At 50.5% G+C, this 22,925-nt stretch overlaps 1 protein-coding gene across 5 annotated transcripts in view; it reads left to right on the plus strand.

Moving 5' to 3' along the window:
* Positions 1 to 22,925, plus strand: part of CDK5RAP2 (CDK5 regulatory subunit associated protein 2) — a 188,483-nt gene that overhangs the window by 49,848 nt on the left and 115,710 nt on the right. For 3 of the 5 annotated variants that reach the window (XM_058672766.1, XM_058672768.1, XM_058672769.1), the window contains exons 8-11: positions 1,149 to 1,293; positions 3,223 to 3,342; positions 5,621 to 5,713; positions 12,857 to 13,054. In XM_058672766.1, coding sequence (XP_058528749.1) covers positions 1,149 to 1,293; positions 3,223 to 3,342; positions 5,621 to 5,713; positions 12,857 to 13,054 — 556 coding nt within the window. Of the gene's footprint in view, positions 1 to 1,148; positions 1,294 to 2,298; positions 2,350 to 3,222; positions 3,343 to 5,620; positions 5,714 to 12,856; positions 13,055 to 22,925 lie in introns of all 5 variants that reach the window. The other 2 variants (XM_058672770.1, XM_058672767.1) reach the window with 2 other exon arrangements.

Below are 22,925 nucleotides of genomic sequence, written 5' to 3' on the forward strand. Positions count from 1 at the left end.
CACTTACATGTCAGTCTCAGAGTTGGACCCTAGAGGGCGATCTTACTCTTCTGCCAGGTGCTTGGGGCAGTGCTGCTGCTGTGGCTGGGGCTAAGGCTGCTCGCCCCTCCTCCCCTGCACCTGACAGCAGGCTTTTCACCAGGGCAGGGCCGTCAGGTGGCCAGGCCTGTGTTTGGTCCACCAATCAAAGTAGCTTTCTAGGCTCTGCTACAGAAACGCTCTTCTGAGGCTCCAACCACACTGCCCCCACCTCCCTCAGAAAGATGCTAATTGTTGAGTGTTAAAGAGGTGGTCCTGGTGGCCGCTGTCACGGATTGAATTCTGCCACATACCAGGAGCCTTGTCGGATTTTTTTAAGCAGTTTATCTCCTGTCTGCGCTGGCAGGTCATCTCTGTCCATTTTATAGTCTAGGGAATGAAGACTCAAGGGGGCCGAATCACTTTCTGTGGTGGAGGAGCGTCTGACCTGGGGTATTTGCTGACGTGGGGCATTTGTCCAGCTCTCCCTGATGGGGCTCTAGGGCCGTGGGATGACAGGGGAGGGGGCAGGATACATAGCAGTTTATCAGGTGGAGGTGGATGTGTGGGTGGGAAGGGTATTCTAGGAAGAGGGACGAGCCTGTGCAAAGGCACCGAGGCACAGGACAGCCTGGCTTTGGGCGTGAAGTGGGAGCAAGGCAACAGCGAGCGAGGGTGATGGTGTGCTGTGGGAGAAGGGACTGAGTTGTCAGTGGCTCTAAGAACCAGGGCCACGAAGCTGTGTGCTGGCTGGAAGGGCAGTGTGTTTTGGAACTTTGCAAAGCCTTCCGGAGTGAGTTCTGTGTTTCCTACCCTCAGGCCTGCTGCATTGCTTGTGTTTGCCTAGGCTATGCTGCCCAAAACCTGAGTGATGTGGTGCTGTTGGCAGTGCGGGCTGTTGACAACCTTTGAAAAAGGGTGTGACAGAGCGGGACGTAGCCTTGGCCAGCCGGGATCGGTCCACAGCCATGGGCCGGTCTTTGTCACCTAGGCTCTGGTCCTGTATCTGAGCTGCAGCATGTAATCCATTCGTGTTCCTCCTTGGACACGTCTGGACTCCTAGTCCCATTTGCTGCCTCTCCCTGCTCAGAACAGGTTAGAGTTAATATTTAAATTTTGTTCTCTTTTAGACTGATTGAGGAGTTGAAGCTGTCTTTGAAGAGCAAAGAAGCGTTAATTCAGCGCCTGAAAGAGGAGAAGTCTCTGATGGCATCTCCTGATGGGAGCGTGGCCCCCGGGGTGTGCCGAGAGGAAGAGGAGGCGAGAGTAGCCGAGGTGAGGTACTGGGACACAAAGGGCCTGAAGCAGGTCAGACTGCAGAAGGAGGAGGGCCCCCTGCCTGGCCTGCAGCTCCCAGGCCTGGTCTGCAGAAACCATCTCCTTGTGGCGGGCTCTGTTCATAGAAAGGGTTGGGACGCACGGTGCTTACCTGCTGGCCTCTGTTTAACGCCTTGCTTTGTTGTTGCCTGGGGACTTTATTTTCTTCCAGGTTTCCTTGGTACACAGCTGGGGCTCACAGGTTGCCTGGACTTTCTGTCCCTTTGTGCTGATGGCAGACTTGAGGCCAGCTCTGGTCCCAGACTGGGGAGGCAGTGGGGAGGGAGTGGAGAGCTCACCCAGGTTGGGCCCATGCGGGACCAGTGTCCCACACATCCAGTCCTCCCAGCCCCCTGGCCAGGGAGGCCACAAACCTCTTGTTGAGTTTAGAAACAGGCTCAGCATGTTTGTTGCATCTTTCTAGGCTCCAGAGAGCGGGGGGTTGCGAGTAGCGGACCCTGGAGTCTATTTATTGGCTTTTTCCTTGTTTTGGTGGCCTCCAGGGCAAGTTGTTTGCAAGATGATGGGCAGGACAGGACAGTGCAGGTGGGTCTCGTTGGACTCTGGGTGGCTACTGCCACTGGCACATTGCTGCCCTCGGGGTCCTGGGTGATCCTGGGGTGCGCAGGGTCCTCGTTGGCCACAGACGTTTAGTTCTCATCATCCCCACTTGTCTTCCTAACCCACTTCCCCACCTGCTGAGTGCCACCCGTTACTTGGCCTTTTGCAGTTTGTTCAGCACGCCTTGGATTAGGCTGTGCTGGGTTGCTTGCCTTCACTAAGTCTGTCTCCACACGTGTTACGTGGGCCCCGGGTACTGGGGAGGCAGCGAGCCACCGGTGGGCGTTTAGATGCGCTCCGCCGCAATGAGGGAAGTAAGTCAATAGGGTGCTTATTGTGATTGCTCTGGGGAGGCTGTTGGGTCATGAGGCACTTGGGGGCACCAACGCTTTCTTCTCTTAGGCTACAGGAAAGGAGTGTTGGAAGGAGAAGAATTCTGAGGAGAGGATCCAGGTATGTTGATACAACTTGTAGAAATGTATTGGGAAAAAAAAAAGAGAGAAAAAAGAAAAAAAAGAAATGTATTGGAAAGTTAGCCCGTTCTTGCCGCTTGTTTTACTCTGAGTGCAGTAGACGATAATGTGTGACCAGGGCTATCATGTATTAAGTACCACTGAGCGTCGGTGGAGAGGGTTCCTCAGCCTTTGCAGTAACTGTCTTGCAGGCGTGGGATGTGAGGCTCTGAGAGGTGAGGTCATGGCCCCCGAACACGTGGCTGGGCAAAGGCATAGCCGGGATTCAGATGTGCCAGGCTGCGTCTGGAGCCCGCCCTCCGTGGATCCCCGCTCCCAGCGGCCGGCACTGTGTCGCGGCTGCCAGCTAGCCAAGTGCTTTCCCAGCCATTCTCCCGTTTGATCCGCACGGCAGCCCAGGAGGGAGGTGCTAGTCGGTGATTGCCTTCAGAAATGAACTCTGACTAGAAATGTACAGCTCGGTCTCCATCAGACCCAACTCTTGGCTAGCTTTCGTAGCATAAAGCCATGAAATTAATGATCTGTTATTTCCCCCCAAGTAACCTGGTGTGGTTTCAAAGACTCCGACGTGACTGCATTCAGATTCCAGAAGGCACTGCAGTCCCTCCCACAGGAATAGCTGCCGCCGTCTTAGCTGGTCGGATCCCTCCCTTCGCCCGGCCCGTCGCCGTGAGCAGGAGCACTGTAACGCGTAGCTGATGCCGCGGCGTTCAGCCCGACTTGGAAGCATTAATCACAGGGTGACAGGAATAAGATAGAATAACTGCATTGGAGTGTGCTCTTAAAGATATATTTACAGTGCGTGCTGGTTGGAGCGCGTCAACTTAGCGAATCTTTTTCTAATCTAATTTAGGCACTTCGGGAGGACCTGAGAGAGAAAGAGAGAGAAATTGCTACGGAGAAGAATAACAGTTTAAAGAGGGACAAAGCCATCCAGGGCCTAACCATGGCATTAAAGTCAAAGGAAAAAGAGGTATGTGTGTCTGATACACCTGAGGTGAGATTTTTCTTTATTAGTTTCTGAGCCTGGCTTGTCCGATCCTGAATTTTTAGCTTTAGATAAAAAGTTTATAACCGAGCTGAGATACTATAGAAAGTGAGCCAAGCAGGGCCCTTGGCTCAGCTGGGAGTTCTTCTGGGCCTTATGTTGTGGTGCTGTGGGATGAAAAATAAATTCCATAAATATGGCATTTCAGCTTTTGTCAAAGCCGCATTGTAAAAATAGAAGCGAGAAATTAATTTTAGCAATACTGTCCCCTGAACATTACTGTCTCAACATGTGATCAGTCATGCAAAGGTACCAGTGAGGTGTCTGGCATTTGCTCTCCAGGACTGTGGGAAGTCCTGTTGTGCCAGGGTACATCTCATTTTGGAGCACCCGTGTCTCACAAGCTGAGAGGCACTTGTCCCCAGTGGCTTCTGTATTGGACAGCGCGGGTGTCTGGGAAGCAAGGTGACAGGGTTGAGAGCCCCAGGGGTTGCCTTGGGGAGCCACATGGTAGCGACTGATGGTTCTACACCATTTCCTGATCAGTCTGCCTGAGCTGTACGTGCAGGTAGGAAACCTAGCTCTGCTCCCCAGTCTGCTGGCAGAGAGGAATGGCGGGTGCTGTGATGGAGGGAGGGAAGGGACAGGGGCTGATCCAGGGGCTGCAGGGGACCTGGCAGTGAGGGGCCACTCCTCTGGCTGCCCGGCTGGCGGTCCTCCACAGGCTGGTGAGGAGAAAGGTCTTGGATTCATCTTCCTTCTTTTCTTTTCCTTTTTTTCCCCCTTTCTTTTCTTCCGTTCCCTTTCCATTTTTTTTCTTTTAAAGATTTATTGTTATTGGAAAGGCAGATTTTACAGAGAGAAGGAGAGATCTAGAGAAAGATCTTCCATCCACTGGTTCACTCCGCAAATGAGTGCAGTGGCCAGAGCTGACCTCATTGGAAGCCAGGAGCCAGGAGCTTCTTCTGGCTCTCCCATATGGGTACAGGATCCCAAGACTTTGGGCCATCCTTGACTTCTTTCTCAGTCCATAAACAGGGAATTGGATGGAAGTGGAGTTGCCGGGACATGAACTGGTGCCCATATTGGATGCTGGTGCTGGCAGGTGGATGGTTAATCAGTTGGGCTATTGCACTAGCCACTGGACCCAGTTTCTTTATAGGGAGCTCTCTGGCTGTATTTAGAGACCATAGGAGGGGGACAACGGAGCAGGGAAGCTAGGAGCTGCTGAGAGAGGCAGGAAAGGCTGCCTGGGAGCAGTGGTCACGTTACAACGCAGGAGCAAGAAGAGGGTTCAGGGAGTAAGATTAGAAGGAAAGATCAGAAACAAAATCGGAGTAACTGATGGCTAGATGGAGGATTTCAGAGAAGGAACCGTCAAGGTTGACCTACTCTCAGGATTGTGTCTGCCTAACCAGGAGTGTGGGGTACCAGCAGCTGAGCTCCAGGCCCAGAGGTGGGACTCTGAGGCTTAGATGGAGGTGACATATCTGTTCAGAAAGTACTGACTTGGTAGGAGGGGTCCTTGACCGACCAGGTGAGGTGTCCAGGGGCAGACAGATGTGCAGGTCTGAGGCTTGGAGAGAGCCCAGGCTTGAAGGGAGCCATTCATGTGCAGCTCTGAGTTCAAGTTCTGAGCGTTGACCCCCATATCCCAGGAGCTGAAGGATGGCACTGTAGGGGACATCACAATGTTTGGGTGCAGAGAGAAATGCTCAAAGGAGACCACAGGAGTGGTTGCAGGTGCAAGAAACTGCCCAGGAAACTTTGGTGCTGAAGAAGCCGAGGCGGTGCTAGGGCTGGTGGCACGCCCATCTGTAGCAAGATGTTTGGCTCACGGTGAGAGGAGTTGCATTGGGTGTTATGTGAAGAGTGCAAGGCGCAGCTGCAGATGGAGACATTCAGATCTAGTGGAGGAGCCATTGGAAGTGCTGTCCAAGTCCAGCGTGTGGCCATGGGCATTGTTGCTGACTCTGGGATACAGGAAAACGTCCCTAGAAGATACAGAGTGAACAACACTGTAGGCTTGGATGAGTAGTGGAATCCTCTTTCTGCGGCTGAGGGACTTGACTCTGAAAGAGACTGAATACTTTGCCTGGAGTCATCCAACTAACAAATGGCCGGACTACGAGTCCCACAGGGTCTCTTCTGACCATAGCATCTGTAGTTGCACCTCTGTGCCATGAGAAGGAGGATCATTTGGGCTGGGCAGAGAGAAGAGAGCCCAGTTGCATAGTTGGCTGCTATTCCTTATTTTCCGTAGGTTGCAAAACTTCACTCTGAAATCAAAGAACTCAGTGCTGCCTTGGCCAAAGCCAGAGAAGCCCCACAGACAGCACAGGCCCAGAAATTGCAGGTAAGTGTTCGCTTTGGTTTAAGTTTCTGTCACTTTGATTCTCTCTCCTGGTGAGGTCAGGACTTTGAAACCTGGATGATTTTTAATAAGGGAAACTGTGGGTGGTCTTTAGTGGCAGGATTCACTTGGCCTAATTACAGGCAATGTCCCTGCCAGCTTTGGGAGCGTCTCCAGCCCCCTCCTCGCTGCAGCGCTGATGAAGACGGCCACCCCCAGAGCTGGGGATGCTGAGTTAACTCGGTGCCAAGTTTCAGACAGTGCGAGATATGTGCATGATCTCTTTTGATCTTCCTGACCCTGTGGGGAGGTCATCCCATCCCCCTTGTGGTGGTGCGGTTTTGAGCTCAGTGCGGGTGTGCAGCTTTTCCCCTGACACACAGCTAGCAAAGTGGCAGGGCCAGGATTTCAGTGCATTAATAGCACACAACAGCAGGTCTTCATTGAACACATATTTTGTGTCAGGGCCTCGTAAGCGTTCCCCACAGATGATCTCAGTCCTTTACCCAGCGATTCTGTGAAGTAGTACAGTTAATATCCTTCTTGGTCTGTGAGAAGCAAGGATCTTGCCCAGGGGCATGGACCGGCTGAGGGAAGCAGGATTTGATCTCGGGACCCGTCTTCCTCCACAGCCCATCACCCCTGACCTCTGCTCCCCTGGATGCTGCAGTCCTACCTGCTGCCTTCCAGCTTCTTGGCAGCCTTAATACTTTGATCCTTTTGCTCTTTTCCCCAACAACCTTGTGCTGCCAGGGCTCCTGCTGCTCCCTGCCATGGTCTTCCCTCGTTCTAATTTTGACTTTTGTTTTTAATTATTGTGGTATTTTCTTCTCCTGTTCTTCGTTTCCTTTTGCAGTTTGGACCTATTGCTAATCACACATCAGAAAAGTTCCATGATCAAGATGAGTCCACGCTGCCTTTCCTCCGCGTTCTCTTCCTGTCCCTTTGCCAGTGTTGCTTTCGGTTACAAAGTCGGAGTTAGAAGTTAAATGTGATTTAAGGCCATGTGATTCCCAAGATTCATGCCCTGTGCTGTATCTTTTGTAGAGCGTTGGCTCACAATAGGCATAATCGAAGTAACTGGGTTTAAATCATGGTCGCCGGGGACATAGGCAGATCTGTATGTCTGGGATCGCAGAACTGCCTCCTTCCACCATTCTGACAGTAGTTGATGAAATGGGGCTAAGTTAATAGTGAACTGGGAATTTTCCCTTGCTTAGAAAGTAATGAGCTTTAAAAGCTGAATTCTGGGGCCAGTGTGGTGGCCTAGCAAGCTAATCCTCTCTCTGCAGTATACATATCCCCATATATTGGCTCTGGTTCCTGTCCCGGCAACCCCACTTCCCATCCAGCTCCCTGCTTGTGGCCTGGGAAAGCAGATGAGGTCGGCCCAAAGCCTTGGGACCCTGTACCTGCATGGGAGACCCGGAACAGGCTCCTGGCTTCTGGTTTTGGATTGACTCACACTGGCTGTTGAAGCCATTTGAGGAGTGAATCAATCAGTGGACGGAAGATCTTTCTGTCTCCTCTCTATAAAAATGCCTTTCTAATAAAAAAATAAGCCTTTAAAAATTTTTTTTTTTTTTTTTTTTTAAAGATTTATTCATTTTATTACAGCCAGATATACACAGAGGAGGAGAGACAGAGAGGAAGATCTTCCGTCCGATGATTCACTCCCCAAGTGAGCCGCAACGGGCCGATGCCACGCCGATCCGATGCCGGGAACCTGGAACCTCTTCCGGGTCTCCCACGCGGGTGCAGTGTCCCAAAGCATTGGGCCGTCCTCGACTGCTTTCCCAGGCCACAAGCAGGGAGCTGGATGGGAAGTGGAGCTGCCGGGATTAGAACCGGCGCCCATATGGGATCCCGGGGCTTTCAAGGCGAGGACTTTAGCCGCTAGACCACGCCGCCGGGCCCTAAAAAATTTTTTTAAAGTATTTCTTTCCGTTAAAAGACACAGAATACCCTTATTTCATTTGAGGTCGATATTATTTGGATGTCTGATAGACATTTGTAACTGCATTTTCTTTAAGATTTATTTATTTATTTATTTATTTAATTGGAAAGTCAGATATACAGAGAGGAGGAGAGACAGAGAGAAAGATCTTCCGTCCGATGATTCAGTTTGGGCCATCCTCAACTGCTTTCCCAGGGCACAAGCAGGGAGCTGGATGGGAAACGTGGTTGCCAGGATTAGAACCAGCGCCCATATGGGATCCTGGTGCGTTCAAGGCGAGGACTTCAGCCGCTCGGCCATGCCGCCGGGCCCTGTAACTGCGTTTTCTTTTAGATACTGGGACCTTTTTGGGCCATCATGTGATGTAAAGTAATTGCAGTGTGAGTAAAACAGCGTCAGTCCATGAGGTTGGCATGAGGCTTGACTTAGAAGCTGCAACCAGTGGCATTTAGGCCATTGGGGCAGCTTCCACAGTGCAGAGTCCCAGAGACATGAATCCCACTGCAGGCAGCACTGGGCCGCTTGTCTATGGGCTCGCTGGTGCTGCCCACACAGTGGTTACAGATGAGCATTCCCAAGTTGGAACTAGTGTCCTCCCTCCGGGCTGAGAGGTGAAGATGTATACTGTGGGGAATCTGTGAAGGACTTAGAGTTGAAGGAAGCCACTCGCCTTGCTAATGCCTTAACTGTTCAGTGCCTGTCTGTACACACATACAAATATATGTTTATAAAAATCACCTTTGAAAAGTTAAGCTGAATCATAATATGTATTTTGCTTGGTAGCTTTTAAAAAAATATTTTTTTATTGGAAAGGCAGATTTATAGAGAGAAGGAGAGACAGAAAAATCAGAAAGATCTTACATCTACTGGTTCATTCTCCAAGTGGACGCAATGGCTGGAGCTCAGCCAGTCTTAAGCCAGGAGCCAGGAGCTTCTTCCAGGTCTCCCACGTGGGTGCAGGTCCCAAGGCTGTGGGCTGTCCTCCACTGCTTTCCCAGGCCACAAGCAGGGAGCTGGATGGGAAGTGGGGCAGCTGGGACATGAACTATCACTCATGGGATCCCGGCGCGTGCAAGGCGAGTACATTAGGCTACCTCCAAACCTGGTAACTTCTATTTTTTAACTCTGTATTATTGCCATGGCAATACCTGTAGATCCGCCTGGTCGGTGTGGATTTTTTCCCCCACTGGAGCATGACAGAGTCACACATAGATTTTTGTGTACCTTTGTTTGTTTCTCCCAAAGGTAACATCTTCTCCCAAGTCACTTGGCTAGAGCTGGTCTTTGAATGCTGGGCTTTCCAACCATTAAACACTGTATTCTGCACAATGGGCAAGAATGATCTGATTAATATATTTTTTGAAGATTTGTTTATTTTTTATTGGAAAGGCAGATGTGCAGAAAGGAGGAGAGACAGAGAGGAAGATCTCCCATCTGCTGATTCACTCCGCAAGCGGCTGCAATGGCTGGAGTGATCCAATCCAGAGCCAGGAGCTGGAGCTTTTTCTGGGTCTCCCACACAGATGCAGGGTCCCAAGGCTTTGGGCCGTCCTCGACTGCTTTCCCGGGCCACAAGCAGTGAGCTGGATTAGAAGTGGCGCCCTTATGGGATCCCAGTGTGTTCAAGGTGAGGACTTTAGCTGCTAGGCTGTTGTGCTGCGCCCTGTTCTGATTAATATTGCAGCTGGCTTTCAGTTTATGACCATGCCTGAATGGGTGACATGCAGAATGAGAGAAAAGAGCTCATCAAGGATGTTTCTCAAGGAACCACTTAAGGACAATTTAACTTGGAAAGTATTTCCGTTAAATGGATGGAATCTATGAGTATGTGCTCTTTGAGCTTGGGTTTCTGTCATTGAAAATTGTAATTAATTAATTAGAAATGCAGAGAGAGGGCCCGGCGCTGTGGCCTAGCGGCTTAAAGTCCTCGCCTTGAACGCGCCAGGATCCCACATGGTTGCCGGTTCTAATCCCGGCAACCACGCTTCCCGTCCAGCTCCCTGCTTGTGGCTTGGGACAGCAGTTGAGGACGGCCCAAAGCCCTGGGACCCTGCACCCACATGGGAGACCTGGAAGAGCTCCTGGCTTCTGGCTTCAGATCGGCGCAGTACCGGCTGTTGTGGTCACTTGGGGGGTGAATCATCGGATGGGAGATCTTCCCCTCTGTTTCTCCTCCTCTCTGTATATCTGCCTTTCCAATAAAAATAAATACATCTTGAAAGAAATGCAGAGAGAAATTGAGAACTTCTATCCTCTGGCTCATTCGTCAGGGTCCCATGCCAGCTTCGAGTGGGCAAGCTAGGCCTGGGAACCTGGAACTCAGCCTGAGTCTCCCCCTTGCGTGGTGAGGGTCCAGCCGCCTTAGCCATCATCTGCTTGCTCGTAGGACGCTGGAGGAGGAGAGCAGGGGCTTGAACCCCAGGCACTCCGATTTGGGACGCGCACGGCTGAGCAGCAGCTTACCAGACTCACAAGCATGGATTGTTATAAAGGCTTTGTCATTACTGTACGTGCTAACCTTACAGAACTTCGTCACTTTATAATCACTATTAATAATCGTGTCTAACAAGTCCCTAACTGGTGTTCCCGTCTCTAGCCTGCTCCCCTCAAATGCAGTCTCCTTGTTTTAATTCTTGCAAGCTTATTGGTGTTAATTGCAATCTTCTCGGTCGGGGTTAAGGTGGTGTAACGCTGAGGAAAGAACACAGGCTCTGCAGTCATCTGAATCCCAGATTAATCACTTATCTGATGACAGGCTCGTCGTTTAGCAGTTCTGAGGCTCAGTTACCTAAAGGGGGACAGTGATGTGTGCTTCGTAGGGTTGGTTTGAGAAAGAGAAGTGTGAGGTGTGTGAAAGTGCTTGGCTTGGCCCTGCCTGTGTAATCAGCACTTTACTAACAGGTCGCTGTTCCGGGTGAGCACTTAGCAGGCATTGTTTAGCACTCTCAGTTTGTGTTGCTGTGTCCTAGGAAGCAGGTGGGGGACAAGGGACAGGACAGATGCCTGGCTTCAGGTTGGCCGCCAAGTTGCAGTAATGGGAGCGCCCTCTCCCACAACTGCCACGAGATGGCGCTGTGCTGGCTTCCCAGCAGGGCTGCGGAGCAGGGGCCTTCATTCTGCAGTGGGAGTTGGGACCCAGGCAGCTGACTTGCTGTTTGAATTCTTCATCTTAAGCCTCAGTCTAATTCAGAGAACCGATGAAAAAAAAGTTTATGTTTTTCTGATTATTTTTCCGAAAAAAAATTTACCCCAGAAGACTGGAAAGAAGAAAAAAAAAGGAAATCTGGAAATCACTCAACCACTCTGGACATTTTGATGTTTTCCGTGTATACTTCTCTCTGTATAGTTTTTTTTAAGATAATTTGCAATTTGTTCTTCTCCTTTCTCATATAAATTGTTTAACTTAGATATATTCTCATGTTGTTAATTCTTTGAAAATGTAGCTCTAAGACTTATTTGTGTGTCATACTTGATGCATTTTCGTATTGATGCATGTTGAGGTTGTTTGTTACACTGTTAGGAGTAATTCTGTAATAGATGACTTTGAGTTTTTTTTTTCCCTCTGCCATATTTGGAATTCTTCTGCCAGTGAATCTTAAGAAGTGAGTGATTGGATGAGTATTGTACATCCGCGCATACATGTACGAGTGCACATGCTCAGTAAGCTAGAAGGAATCCTGCAGAAACTCATTCAGAAAGGGCCGATGTTGTGGTGTAGTAAAACCACGGCCTGCAGCTGGGTACCACTTTCAATCCAGTTCCCTACTAACATGCCTGGGAAGGCAGAAGATGGCCCAGTTTCTTGGGTCCTTGTACCCACGTGGGAGGCCTGGAAAAAGCTCCTGGTGCCTGGCTTCAGCCTGGCGCAGCCCCATCCGTTGCAGCCATTTGGGGAGTGAACCAGTGCATGGAAGATCTCTCTCTGTGTTTCCCTCTTTCCCTGTCTCTCCCCACCCCTTTCTGTTTCTTTGCCTTTCAGAAAAATAATTAGGGCCCTGCGGCATGGGCTAGTGGCTAAAGTCCTCACCTTGAACGCACCAGGATCCCATATGGGCACTGGTTCTAATCCCGGCAGCTCCACTTCCCATCCAGCTCCCTGCTTGTGGCCTGGGAAAGCAGTGGAGGACGGCCCAAGGTTTTGGGATCCTGCACCCATGTGGGAGACCTGGAGGAGGTTCCTGGTTCCCGGCTTCGGATCGGCGTGGCACTGGCCATTGTGGTCATTTCGGGAGTGAATCATTGAATGGAAGATCTTCTCTGTCTCTCCTCCTCTCTGTATATCTGACTTTGTAATAAAAAAAAAAAAAATCAGAAAAATAATTAAAAAGAAATTTCATAGGAAATGCTAATTATCTTTTGTTTATTTACCCGAAAGGTAGAGTTACAGAGTGAGTGAGCAAGCAAACGAGGGAGGATCTTAAATTTCCTGGTTTACTCCCCAAACGGCCACAAAGACTGGGACTAGACCAGATCTCAGCTAAGAGCTTGGAAATTCCTCCTGTCTCTCACAAGAGAAGCAGGGGCTCAGGCGTCTTAGCAGAGTCCACTCCCTGGCGCTGCAGCATTGCAGGTGGTGGCTTAAGTGGTTGTGCTACGAGGCTGCTTCCACTGGCCCTCGTTGAACTCTGGTTGTCCAGACACTTGGTTGTACCAGCCAATAACCTGGCCCCGGGGGCAGTATCAGCTGACATTCCTCGGAGCAGGTTTCCTAGGGCTTTGGCCACTACTTGAAGTGTGAATACGAAGTGCTGTTTTACAGCGTGCTCTTCACCAGGGAAGTCTCTAACAATTTCGCTTGATAAATGAAAACTTGTTCCAGTTGGGCCTCTGTGATTATTGGTGGCTTGCAACATTTGTTAGATGTTTGACAGTCACCTGGATTTTTCTCAGCTGGTTATGTATTAATGAAATAAGAATGTTGTAAATGAACCCTTGACCTTGCTGAAGTTACAGCCTTCCAGGTAGCTTTTGGCCTCCCCTGGTGACCGTCCTGGCACAGGTTGCGCTTCAAAGTAGAGATAAGCCAGGGAAAAAGAATCCGCTGCGTTGCGACCCCCCGAAGGCTGTTTCTGTTAGCCTGAATGCTGTCTTTGTTGTTCTTTCCCCGTTTCGCTCCAAGTGCACATTCCTTGGCATGTGGAACGCGGTGTGCCAGTCAGCTCAGCTGGCCCCTGTCCCTTCTCCTCCAGCAGTGTCAGGACTACGAGACCGCCCTGGCCCAGAAGGAGGCGCTGTTGGCCGAGCTGCACTCCGAGAACCAGAGGCTGCGCGGGGACCTGAACAAGGTGACGCAGGAGCTGAGCGACCTGCAGCGGGAGCGCGGGAGGCTGGCGCAGGCCCTGGAGGAAGCCCGTGGCCAGAAGAGCGAGGGAGACCGCACCATCCACGTGAGTGCCCTTGGCGGGCCGTGCTGTGGCTGCAGGTGGCGTGACTGGCTACGGGGCGATGTTCAGGGCAGAAAACTGAGAAAGCTCGAGAAACATAGGGTATTTTACTTATCCTCTCAACACGTTGACATGACTCGTCTGAACTATTTGACGTTTCAGTCCTTTCGTCTGTTTTTGTTTCTCGTACTCATATATTACATACAATGATGCACATTATTGATATCAAGCTGAACATGCAGGTTTGTGTCTCGCTGGCATGTCTTTCCTCAGTGCTCTGCCTTTGGTGTGCTGCCATATCATGAGTTTTTCAAAAATATGTGGTTTTTTTTTTTTTGTTCAGCATACTGTTTCATCACTTGGATATGCTACAATTTATTCATATCTTCCTTTATTGTAGGGCATTGAAGACATTTCACTTTTTTTTGCTTTATGACAAATGTTGCAGCAACCATCCTTGTACATAAATATTTATCTACTGATTATTTCTGATAGAAGGTTAGCTACTGGGCCAAAAAAAAAAATGAATATTTTAAAGACTTTCTTACACTCAAATGATTTTCCAGAAAGATTGCACCAGGTTTTTCTAAGTGATCTCTTTTTCAGGCTCCAATCAGCCTTCAGTATTAGCATTTAAAAATTCTCTCTGACATTGGTAGGGATATTAAATTTCAATTATACTTAAGCTGAAGTGTTCAGCGTCTTTGAATTTAATCCATCCTGAGAGTCCCATCCAGACATATCACCCTGGCGAGGTGGGTGGGTCAGAGCTTGAGTGACCGCTGTGCTGACCTGCCCTCACATAGGACCGGCTGAGCCAGGAGGGAAGAGAGCGTGGCAGAAAGCCCCCAGGTGCTTAGTCCTTGGGGGCCACGGCTGCAGCACGCCAGGGTCCATCATTTGAAATCCCAGTTTTAATGCTGAAGAGAAAATTGGGAAACAAGCCTTGGTGTGGCTTGCTCACTTTTCACCGACATGAAGCGGACAATAACAGGAATCTAGAAGAGTGAGCAGACATCAGCTGCAGCTCCGTCACCCGAACAGAACAGAACAGCTGCTGCTTTTGCAGTCTTCCTGCTTGTCTGGGTGTGGCGGGCTCCCCGTGTCAGCAGCGGCTTAATCCTGTTCTGTGTCCTTTGCTCACCACAGTAGGTGTGAACGGTGCCTTGCCGTGCCTTGCCCCGCCTTGCCCCGGCCTCCTTCCCGTGTCCGGGGCATGCTTCCACAGTGGTCAACTGAACGTCTCGTATTCTCACGGAGTAGATTTCATGAAACTTCCTTGAGAACGTCCTCCTTCGTTGAGCAGTTTGACTCTTGACTGCCACAACCAGCATCTTGGAACATGAAGGAGTTTTCTCTTGAAAGTCCTGGATAGATTATGAGCAGTGAGGCTACTGGGCCAGGTGGTATGAATTTTTTACACTGGCTATTCAGGCTTCCAAGTTGTCCAAAAGGCCGGCCCAGTTTATACTGCCACTGGCAGTAGTGGAGTGTAGCAGTTTATTGCATGCTATTAAAATACCTGTCCCCTATGTTTATTCAGTGTTATTGCACACCTAGTGTATCTTATTTAAATGTTGATAGAAACACAAGCCATCATTTCTGGAGGGTTTGCTAAGGGAAATGAAAAACGTTATATGTGATGAGATGCAAAGCAGTTTAAAGTCCAGAGGTAATTAATGTGACATACATAGATACAGAAAGTGTGTGTGTGTGTGTGTGTGTGTGTGTGTGTGTTTGTGTCTAGGGGTGTAGCTTTCATAATCCATCTTCATATTCTTCATAGTTGCTAACAAGTTTTTTTAGGTTAGTATAATTTCTTGTCCCATACCTCTCCAGTGTTATAAAAATGTTTTTCTGTAAATTTGGATGGCAGGTGGGATGTGAAGATAGACACACACACAATTATGTATGCCCGAGTCATATGTAAATGATTCTACCTTGACACTTACTCTTGGTGAACCTTGGAAAGGCTGTGATGACACTCCTAAGCAGACCTGCTGTGATTAGCTTCCGTATCTCTCTCCCTTCAGACATTATTTATTAGGTCCATGAGTTCTCTTACAGCTCTGATGCTGCTGAAGAATTTTGTCCGCTGTTGATAAAAACAGGTATCCCTGTGTAAGAGAGATGCTCACATTTTCACAAGGAGGCCGCAACTACCTGACGCCGAGTGGGTTGGGACGAAGGCAGCAGGAGGCCGCATTCTGCGTGAATGGGACTTCCCTGCGGGTGGCACAGGCACTGTGTGCACCAAGGGTGGTGGACAGGGAAGCTTCTTGCCTTGTGAGACTGAGTTGCTGTCGGGATGGAGGCCTGGCTTGCCGGCAGGACGCAGGCTGTGTCTGCGAGCTGGCTGCGCTCTCTGGCATCGGCTTACTCCGGTTTGAGTGAGGGGTCGCCTTGTGCCATCCCTGCTGGAATTGTGTCTTCCCAGTGTATTGGAGAAGAAGGCCCCAAGCTCTGCCACCCTCATTTTCGTCTTGTCAGTGTGTCCAGTTGGGTGACATACTGAGCAGACCAGCCTGGGTCATGTGGCTGCCTTGCTTTGGCAGAAGTGTGTTGGTGTGTGTGCGCGCACGCATGTGGGTGCCCCAGCCATGTGTCTGTGTGCACCATCATTGGCAGCTTCCTCTTAGGCCACGTTTGGAAGGGCTGAGGGTTACCCGGCGAGGAAGTGTGATTTTGTTGCAGAGCAGTGGGCAGAGCGAAACAACAGCTGTGTACTCTAAATGCTTGTGTCAGGAGGATGTGCCTGTGGCTCAGAGGTGCCTGGCAGCCCTTCGTGACTGCTTTGGTGTATCGGGTCACATACATATTTCTGACGAGATGACTTGGCTAGGGTTTTCTTTCATGCATGTGCATAGCGACCCGGTGCTGGTTCTGCTTACTTTCTAAGAGTTCGGCTGTGTCTGTCTCGCCTGAATGCTTTGTACCAGATCCTGGGATTGGGGATACTGGCTTGTCGAGAGGCTGGGGGGATCTGTTGGGGGTGCTGGAGTAGATGCCCATGTGGAGCCCCAACCTGTTGCCCCCGCTGGTCTTGCTGGATGTTTCTGTTGAGTAGGGTCTTTCACGAGCTTGCATCCCATCTCCTGTCACCGCTGTCGCTGCCAGCTGCTGCTGCTGCTGTTGCTTTTGGGTAGAAACAGACAAAACTCCCAACTTTTCAGTGGTCTCTGTTTCTGGCCTGAAGAGGAAAGGAATCCCTCCCAGCTTCAGCAGTACGGGCTGTTGTGCAGGCGCTGCTCTCAGGCTGGGGCAAACCCAGCACAGAGATGCAAACAAACTATCCCTGGAAGCCAGTGAGAGGGCTGGAGGAGGCTCCTGGGAAGCAGCTGCTGAGCCGGTGAACGGGCTGTGTTCAGAAGTAGAGTGTGTTTTGGGGTCTTAGTGAAGGGCCTTGGCTGCTAGGAACATGAGAGGGTGTTGATCTGGAGAAAGGTGGGCTTGCAGAGGGCCTGGGCTGCACGTTTTGGAAGCTTGCAGGTGAGCTGTAGGCCTTGGGACTCTTGGGGAGGAGGGGGTGAGGGCGGGACTAACAGGAGCAGAGTTGCAGTTTAGGAAGACCGGACTAATGGCTGCCGGAGGATAGCTGGTGATGGTAAGCCAGGAGACGGGGAGATGAGAACAGACCTTCCTGGGGCATCTGAGTCCCGCTCTGAGAGGTCAGGGTTCAGGGCAAGAGAAGGAGCTGCTGTGGGGCAAGGGGGCGCTCAGGTGGAGCTTCTAGGGCTTCACCTGGTGCTTCTGGAGGCTTCGCTCACAAGGGCTCTTAACTGTTCAGCTGTGGTTCTATGTTCTTCAACCCTGCTGCATCCCACAAGTAGGGGAAAGAAACTGTTGGTAAGGAAGCTGTCCAGAGCACACACTCTGTTCTCAGTGTGCAGTCGGCTGTGTTTGCAGCGCTCTCTTTGGCAGTGTCAGCTGCTTCAGCTGACAGACGTAGAGGTGTGAGCCTTCAGTCTGGATTGTACACCTTGTGATACCTACAACCCTGTGTTTGGGCACAGAGAATGCCGTTCCCATTTCACAGAGGCGGCTTGGCCTCCTTATTTAAATGACTTGACTGTAATGGCTTCTCGGCCTTTTGGCTAAGATCAAGTGTAAATGACTCGACTGTGGTCACTGTGAAAGTGCTACCTGGGCCCACATTGTGCTGGCGTAGGTAAAGCCAAAGCCAGTGATGGTGGCCCACCATATGGGTGCTGGTTCAAAGCCTGGCTACTCCCTGACAGTATGCTTGGGAAAACAGTGGAAAATAGTCCAAGTGGTTGGGCCCTTGGACCTATGTGGGAGACCTGGAAGACGCTCCTAGTTCCAAGCTCCTGGCTTTGGGCTGGCCCAGCTCCAGCTGTTCAGACCATTTGGGGAGTAAACCAGCTGATGGAAGATCTGTCTGTCTGTCTATCTCTCTTTCTCTCTGTAACTGTACCTTTCCTATAAATGAAATCTGTAGATGAATGTGCTGTGTGTGTAATCTGGATCTAGCCAACATACCTGTGTGCCTGTGCAAGCCTTCATTAGTTACATTAGCAAAACTGTGCTTTTGGCAGGAGGAGATGCCAACATATGTTCATCTTCCTGCCAGATCAGAATAAAATATAAGGGCGACTTTAGGCAGTTCAGGAGAATATCCGATTAGAAGGTAAGTTAGTTTTGGTGCCAGAATAGGGTGAGATCCACGCCTGGCCTTTCATAATACACATTTCCCATGAACACTTTGAAGATCCATTGTACATTCTCAAGAAAGATCAGCTTGCAGTATTTTGATTAATTGAAGCAATTTAAATTGTCGTTTGTTCCTTTCTGCGCAAACCACGTGCAGAAGCTATGGAAAAGCATACTGTGCAAGGACAGAGTGGAGCTGAAGGGAGAGGCAGGAGGGTCAGACGGACAATGGGGTGACCAGGCAAATGGAACCCCAGCTGAGTGCGTCAGAGCGCATGGTGCGATGCCCTTCTCAGAGCCAAAGAGGGGACTTAGCATTCAGCTGGCAGCTCCTGGCAGTGAGAGTAAAAGGGGAAATCCCGACACCAGGTCCCCAGTGTCTGCATGATAAGCATGTTTAGATGAAAAGACAGCTTTCACCGGCACTGAGCCTGCGGGAGGATTGCCTCGGGTCGGTGTCTCTGAAGAGGATGCGGAGCAGCGCAAGGGGTCCTCAACAATACCCCTTTCAGTAGGAGCAATTGTGTATAGGGCCGGATCTGTGTCATCCGTGTTGGTAAGCTTGTAAGGATTGAAGTTTGCCGTCCCTGGGACTGTAGTTCGAAAAGCTGCAAAGGCAGTTGGAAATAACTGCATTTCTGTTCCTGGAGGAGCCCTGACTTACAGCCTGTTCCCGGGATCCCTGTCAAACAGCTTTAGTCTTTATAACGGTCCCTGAGTTCTAAAGGGAAGCCAACCAGCTCTCTTTTGGATGTGATCAAACCATCCTTTGCCCAAACCAGAAGCATTGACACCAGTCTCGCTGTGCCTATGCTTAACCATTTCGGAGGGAGACGATGGCTTGGTTGAAAAGGTGCCTCAGATGAGGGCGGGTGCATTGGCTGTGTCCGATCCAGCACACATGGCGAGAAGCTGGGCTGTGAGAGCCAGTCATGTTTGTGGGTTTTAATTTCCTGTGATGGCAGCGACCTGGTGCCAGTTAACTCAGCATGGGTTGTAATTTGCAGCTGCTTCACTTGTGTATTCCACGTGGTCAGTGAGTGTTTACTGCGGTGTGGGCACTGTCATTAGGCTGTGGTGAGTACAAGCTGTGTGACTCCAACAATGACAGAGGTTAAAGCGTGAGGGTGGCAGAGCCTCTCTGCCGTATTGTGTAACCTCCTTGCTATCACAGTCACCTACACTTCACAAGGACACGCAGGAGGCGTGTAAGCTGGTATTCCCACGTGTCTCAGGAATGCTGCCTGCCCCACCCTCACAGCCCTGGCTCTGACGCTCTGCTTGGCCTCAGGAACTTGAGAGTTTCCTTGTAGTGTGTGTGTGTGTGTGTGTGTGTGGTTCAGGGCGAGAGGGAGGACTTTGCTGCTTTGAGGTTTGCTGTCTCAGGTGCAGGTGCTCAGTAGTGTACTCAGTATGCAGGGAGGGTAGAACAAGTCATCCCCTGTGTGTTCTTCTTTGTGAGCAGCATCTGTTAGACAGTGGTGTGGCTCCCTTCCCCAGCCTGTCTTACAGTACTGTCATCTGCTCAGAGACCTGTCACCCAGCACCCTGCCAAGTGTGTGCTTCAGTCCCAGGCACTCAGCTCGATGGGGATGCCTTTTGCTGGCAGAAGCCCAGAAGTCTAATTAGAGTTGTACCTGGCTAATCCAGTGTGCTTTGCAGGAGCAGATCTACTCTCGGGGCAGTTCAGCCTGAACCGTTCTCCCAGCCCCTGTTGTCACAGGCGCTCATTGATGGATGGCTCCGAGTGCAAACATGCTGATGTTTAGTAGGTGTTTCAGTGAACCGTGGGACTAAGAACACAACCTGCAGGAGGTTGGTTGGTTGGTTGGTTGGATGGTTTACCCATTTCAAAATCCTCTCCTCTTTTAAACAAAAAGTCTGATGTAAAGATTGCGCATCAGCATCCGTGTAAAATAAAGTGACCGTGCAGTCTACATGACCTGTTAGAGGTTCAGTCTTTGCGAATTCCAGTTTCTTTTTTTAACTTTCATTTTTATTTTCCATGATACAGTTCTGTAAGCTCACTTTTCCACACTCTCCGCTTCTGTTTTTCCCCATTATTATTACCATAGTATATTCTTTCAGCGACAGTCACAAGTCCATCATTCTGCTATTGAAGTGTATTGTGACATTGTAGGTATAGACAGTGATCAAAACTCCAGCATCCTATTGTCAAGGTAGATGTAATGGTTTCATTGGGATCCATGTTTTTTTTAATTTTTTTCTTTTGGAATCCATCTTTTATTTGGGAGTTGAGATGCATACTGCAGTGTGTCTTCAATTCTTGGTGTGGTGTTATCCCACTTACAGTTCCTCTTGGTGAAATTCGAGTCTGTTGTAAGAGTCTGTGAATGCTGAGAACTTGGGAGTCAGACTGCGTCTGAGTCCTGGTCCCATCATTTTCTAGCTGGTGGACTATGAACCGGTGACTGCCTCTCCAAATGAGAGGTTCTGTTATCAGGAAAATAGGGATTAGCTGTAAGGGTTATATGGCAGAGGATGCAGCCATTGCATAACACCTAGCGACCCATAAGTGATGGGTACCCGGGAGCTGCTTTGATGAAGATGCACTGCTGTGAGCACCAGGAACGTAGCAGTGCTCGGAGGCATCTTTGGAATAGTGGAAAGCAGTGCGGGGCTTGGTTTGCAGTCTCGGTTTCATTAGAGGTGCTTCACCTCTGAGCCAACTACTTAACCTCTCTAAATAATATTTACTCCTTTACAATGGGGTTTATTGTATCTATTTTAGGATTAAACAAGTGAATAAAATTTAATGTGTGAGCAAATGCCTACTGTGTTTTCTGGCACACAGAGGTGGATGCTTAATCTATTAGATTTCTTGTCTTGCCTTTTTTTTTAAAAATTTTTTTTTTGAATGTGATGGGGAGGAGTGAGGGAGAAAGAAATAGATGGGTATCTTCCGTCTACTCTCTCCAAATGTCTGCAGCAGCTAGGATGGGACCAGGCCAAAAGCAGGAGCCAGGAATTCCGTGTTTGTCTGCCACATGGATGGCGGGCACTCAAGCCCCTGAGCTGCCACCTGCTGCCTCCCAGGTGTGCATCAGCAGGACGCTGGATCAGAAGCAGAGGCAGGCCTCTGTCCCAGGCACTCTGGTGTGAGGTGGCAGCATGTCAAGGGTGGCTTCCTGTGGGACGCCACGTCACCCACCTGGGTTCCCTGCTTTGGTTGTGAGGCAGGTGCTGGCTCAGGGCCTTGAATGACAAGCCACTGCCTCCTGGAATCTCCTGATCGCTGTTGACTGATAAATGTCAAGCCAAGCCATTCCTTTCTCCCTTGAACCACACTCCCCTCTGCTTTGAAGGAAGGGTTGGTATCATCTGGCAGGAAGAGGCTCCTGCAGCACTTCAGTGGCTCCTATAGGGCGCTCCTGGGAGAGCTGTTCTGAAGGCTCTTCCACCTGTTCGTGTTCTCTCTCTTTCTGAAATTTATTTTATTGAAAAGTCAGATTTACAGAGAGGAGGACAGACAGATATCCCATCTGCCTGATGATATATCTGTCAGACAGATATTCGCTGTCCAAATGGCTGCAACACCCAGAACTGAGCTGATCCAAAGGCAGGAGCTTCTTGCACGTCTCCCACAGTTATGCAGGGTCCCAAGGATTTGAGCTGTCCTCGGCTGCTTTCCCAGATCATAAGCAAGGAGTTGGAATGGAAGTGGAGTGGCTGGGACATGAACTGGTGTCCATGTGGTATGTTGCTACTGTAGGCAGAGAAGTAGTGTACTGTGCCACTGTGTGGTCATGCTTTGTCTCTTGTTTTTTTACATCTGTGCAAGGTTCTGTCTTGGTTACTGGGAGGACAGAACTGGGTCCATTTGGGCACTGTTGCTGATAGTCTAGTGGAGAAACAGACTAGACCTACAGACAAACAGCCATAGTGTAAATTGGTAAGTGCTGAGAGGAGGTTGGCCAAGAGTGGAAGAGTGCCAAGGACCCTGAGTGGGAGGGCTTCCTTGAGCAGGTGGCTTTGAGCTCAGACTTGAAGGATATGAGGAGGTGGGCATTTCTGGCAGAGGTGGGGCCCATGTCAAGGCTTGTAGAAGACGGACAAGCCTGGCATGCAGGACACAGAGTGCGACTGGTGGAGGAGCCACCCAAGTCCTGCTATATCTTCAGGTGACATTTGGGACAGCTCTGGTGCCTTGCAAGGTGCCCGACCCAGCTAGGGCTTGATACTGTGTGATTTGAACTTCAGCTCCTCCTCCCTTGGCACTCTGCCGAAAGCCTCAGCAGGCCCCTTGCTGAGAGCTTGGCTGGCCGTGCTGGCATCGCCGTACAGGTGGGCAGCTCTCTTGGGCAGAGTCCCATTCTGGTGATCTTCAGGGTTTTGTTTGTTTTGAGGCATGTGAATTCTTTGTTCCAATTTATTTTCACAGAAAGCAAGAAAGTGGAGCTGGCCAGGGTGGAGCGAGGTATAGAAGGCCCAACTCCCCTCCCGTGCTCAGCCACGTCTGCCCTGTCACAGCCCCTAGGAGCAGCGTGGCTGCACAGTGTGGCCTGAGCACGCTGTCCATGTCTGCTCTGTCACAGCCCCTAGGAGCAGCGTGGCTGTGCAGTGTGGCTGCGCAGTGTGGCCTGAGCATGCTGTCCATGTCTGCTCTGTCACAGCCCCTAGGAGCAGCGTGGCTGCATAGTGTGGCCTGAGCACGCTGTCCACGTCTGCTCTGCCACAGCCCCTAGGAGCAGCGTGGCTGCACAGTGTGGCCTGAGCACGCTGTCCACGTCTGCTCTGCCACAGCCCCTAGGAGCAGCGTGGCAGGACAGTGTGGCCTGAGCACGCTGTCCACATCTGCTCTGTCACAGCCACTAGGAGCAGCATGGCTGCACAGTGTGGCCTGAGCACGCTGTCCACGTCTGCTCTGCCACAGCCCCTAGGAGCAGCGTGGCTGCATAGTGTGGCCTGAGCACGCTGTCCACGTCTGCTCTGCCACAGCCCCTAGGAGCAGCGTGGCTGCACAGTGTGGCCTGAGCACGCTGTCCACGTCTGCTCTGTCACAGCCCCAGGAGCAGCGTGGCAGGACAGTGTGGCCTGAGCACGCTGTCCACATCTACTCTGTCACAGCCACTAGGAGCAGCATGGCTGCACAGTGTGGCCTGAGCATGCTGTCCACGTCTGCTCTGGAAGTTCTGCTCGCATCATGGGCCGCGCTGTCTCAGGGAGATTTTGGAACACTTTC

Source organism: Ochotona princeps, chromosome 14, assembly GCF_030435755.1.
Source record: "Ochotona princeps isolate mOchPri1 chromosome 14, mOchPri1.hap1, whole genome shotgun sequence".
NCBI lineage: Eukaryota > Metazoa > Chordata > Mammalia > Lagomorpha > Ochotonidae > Ochotona > Ochotona princeps.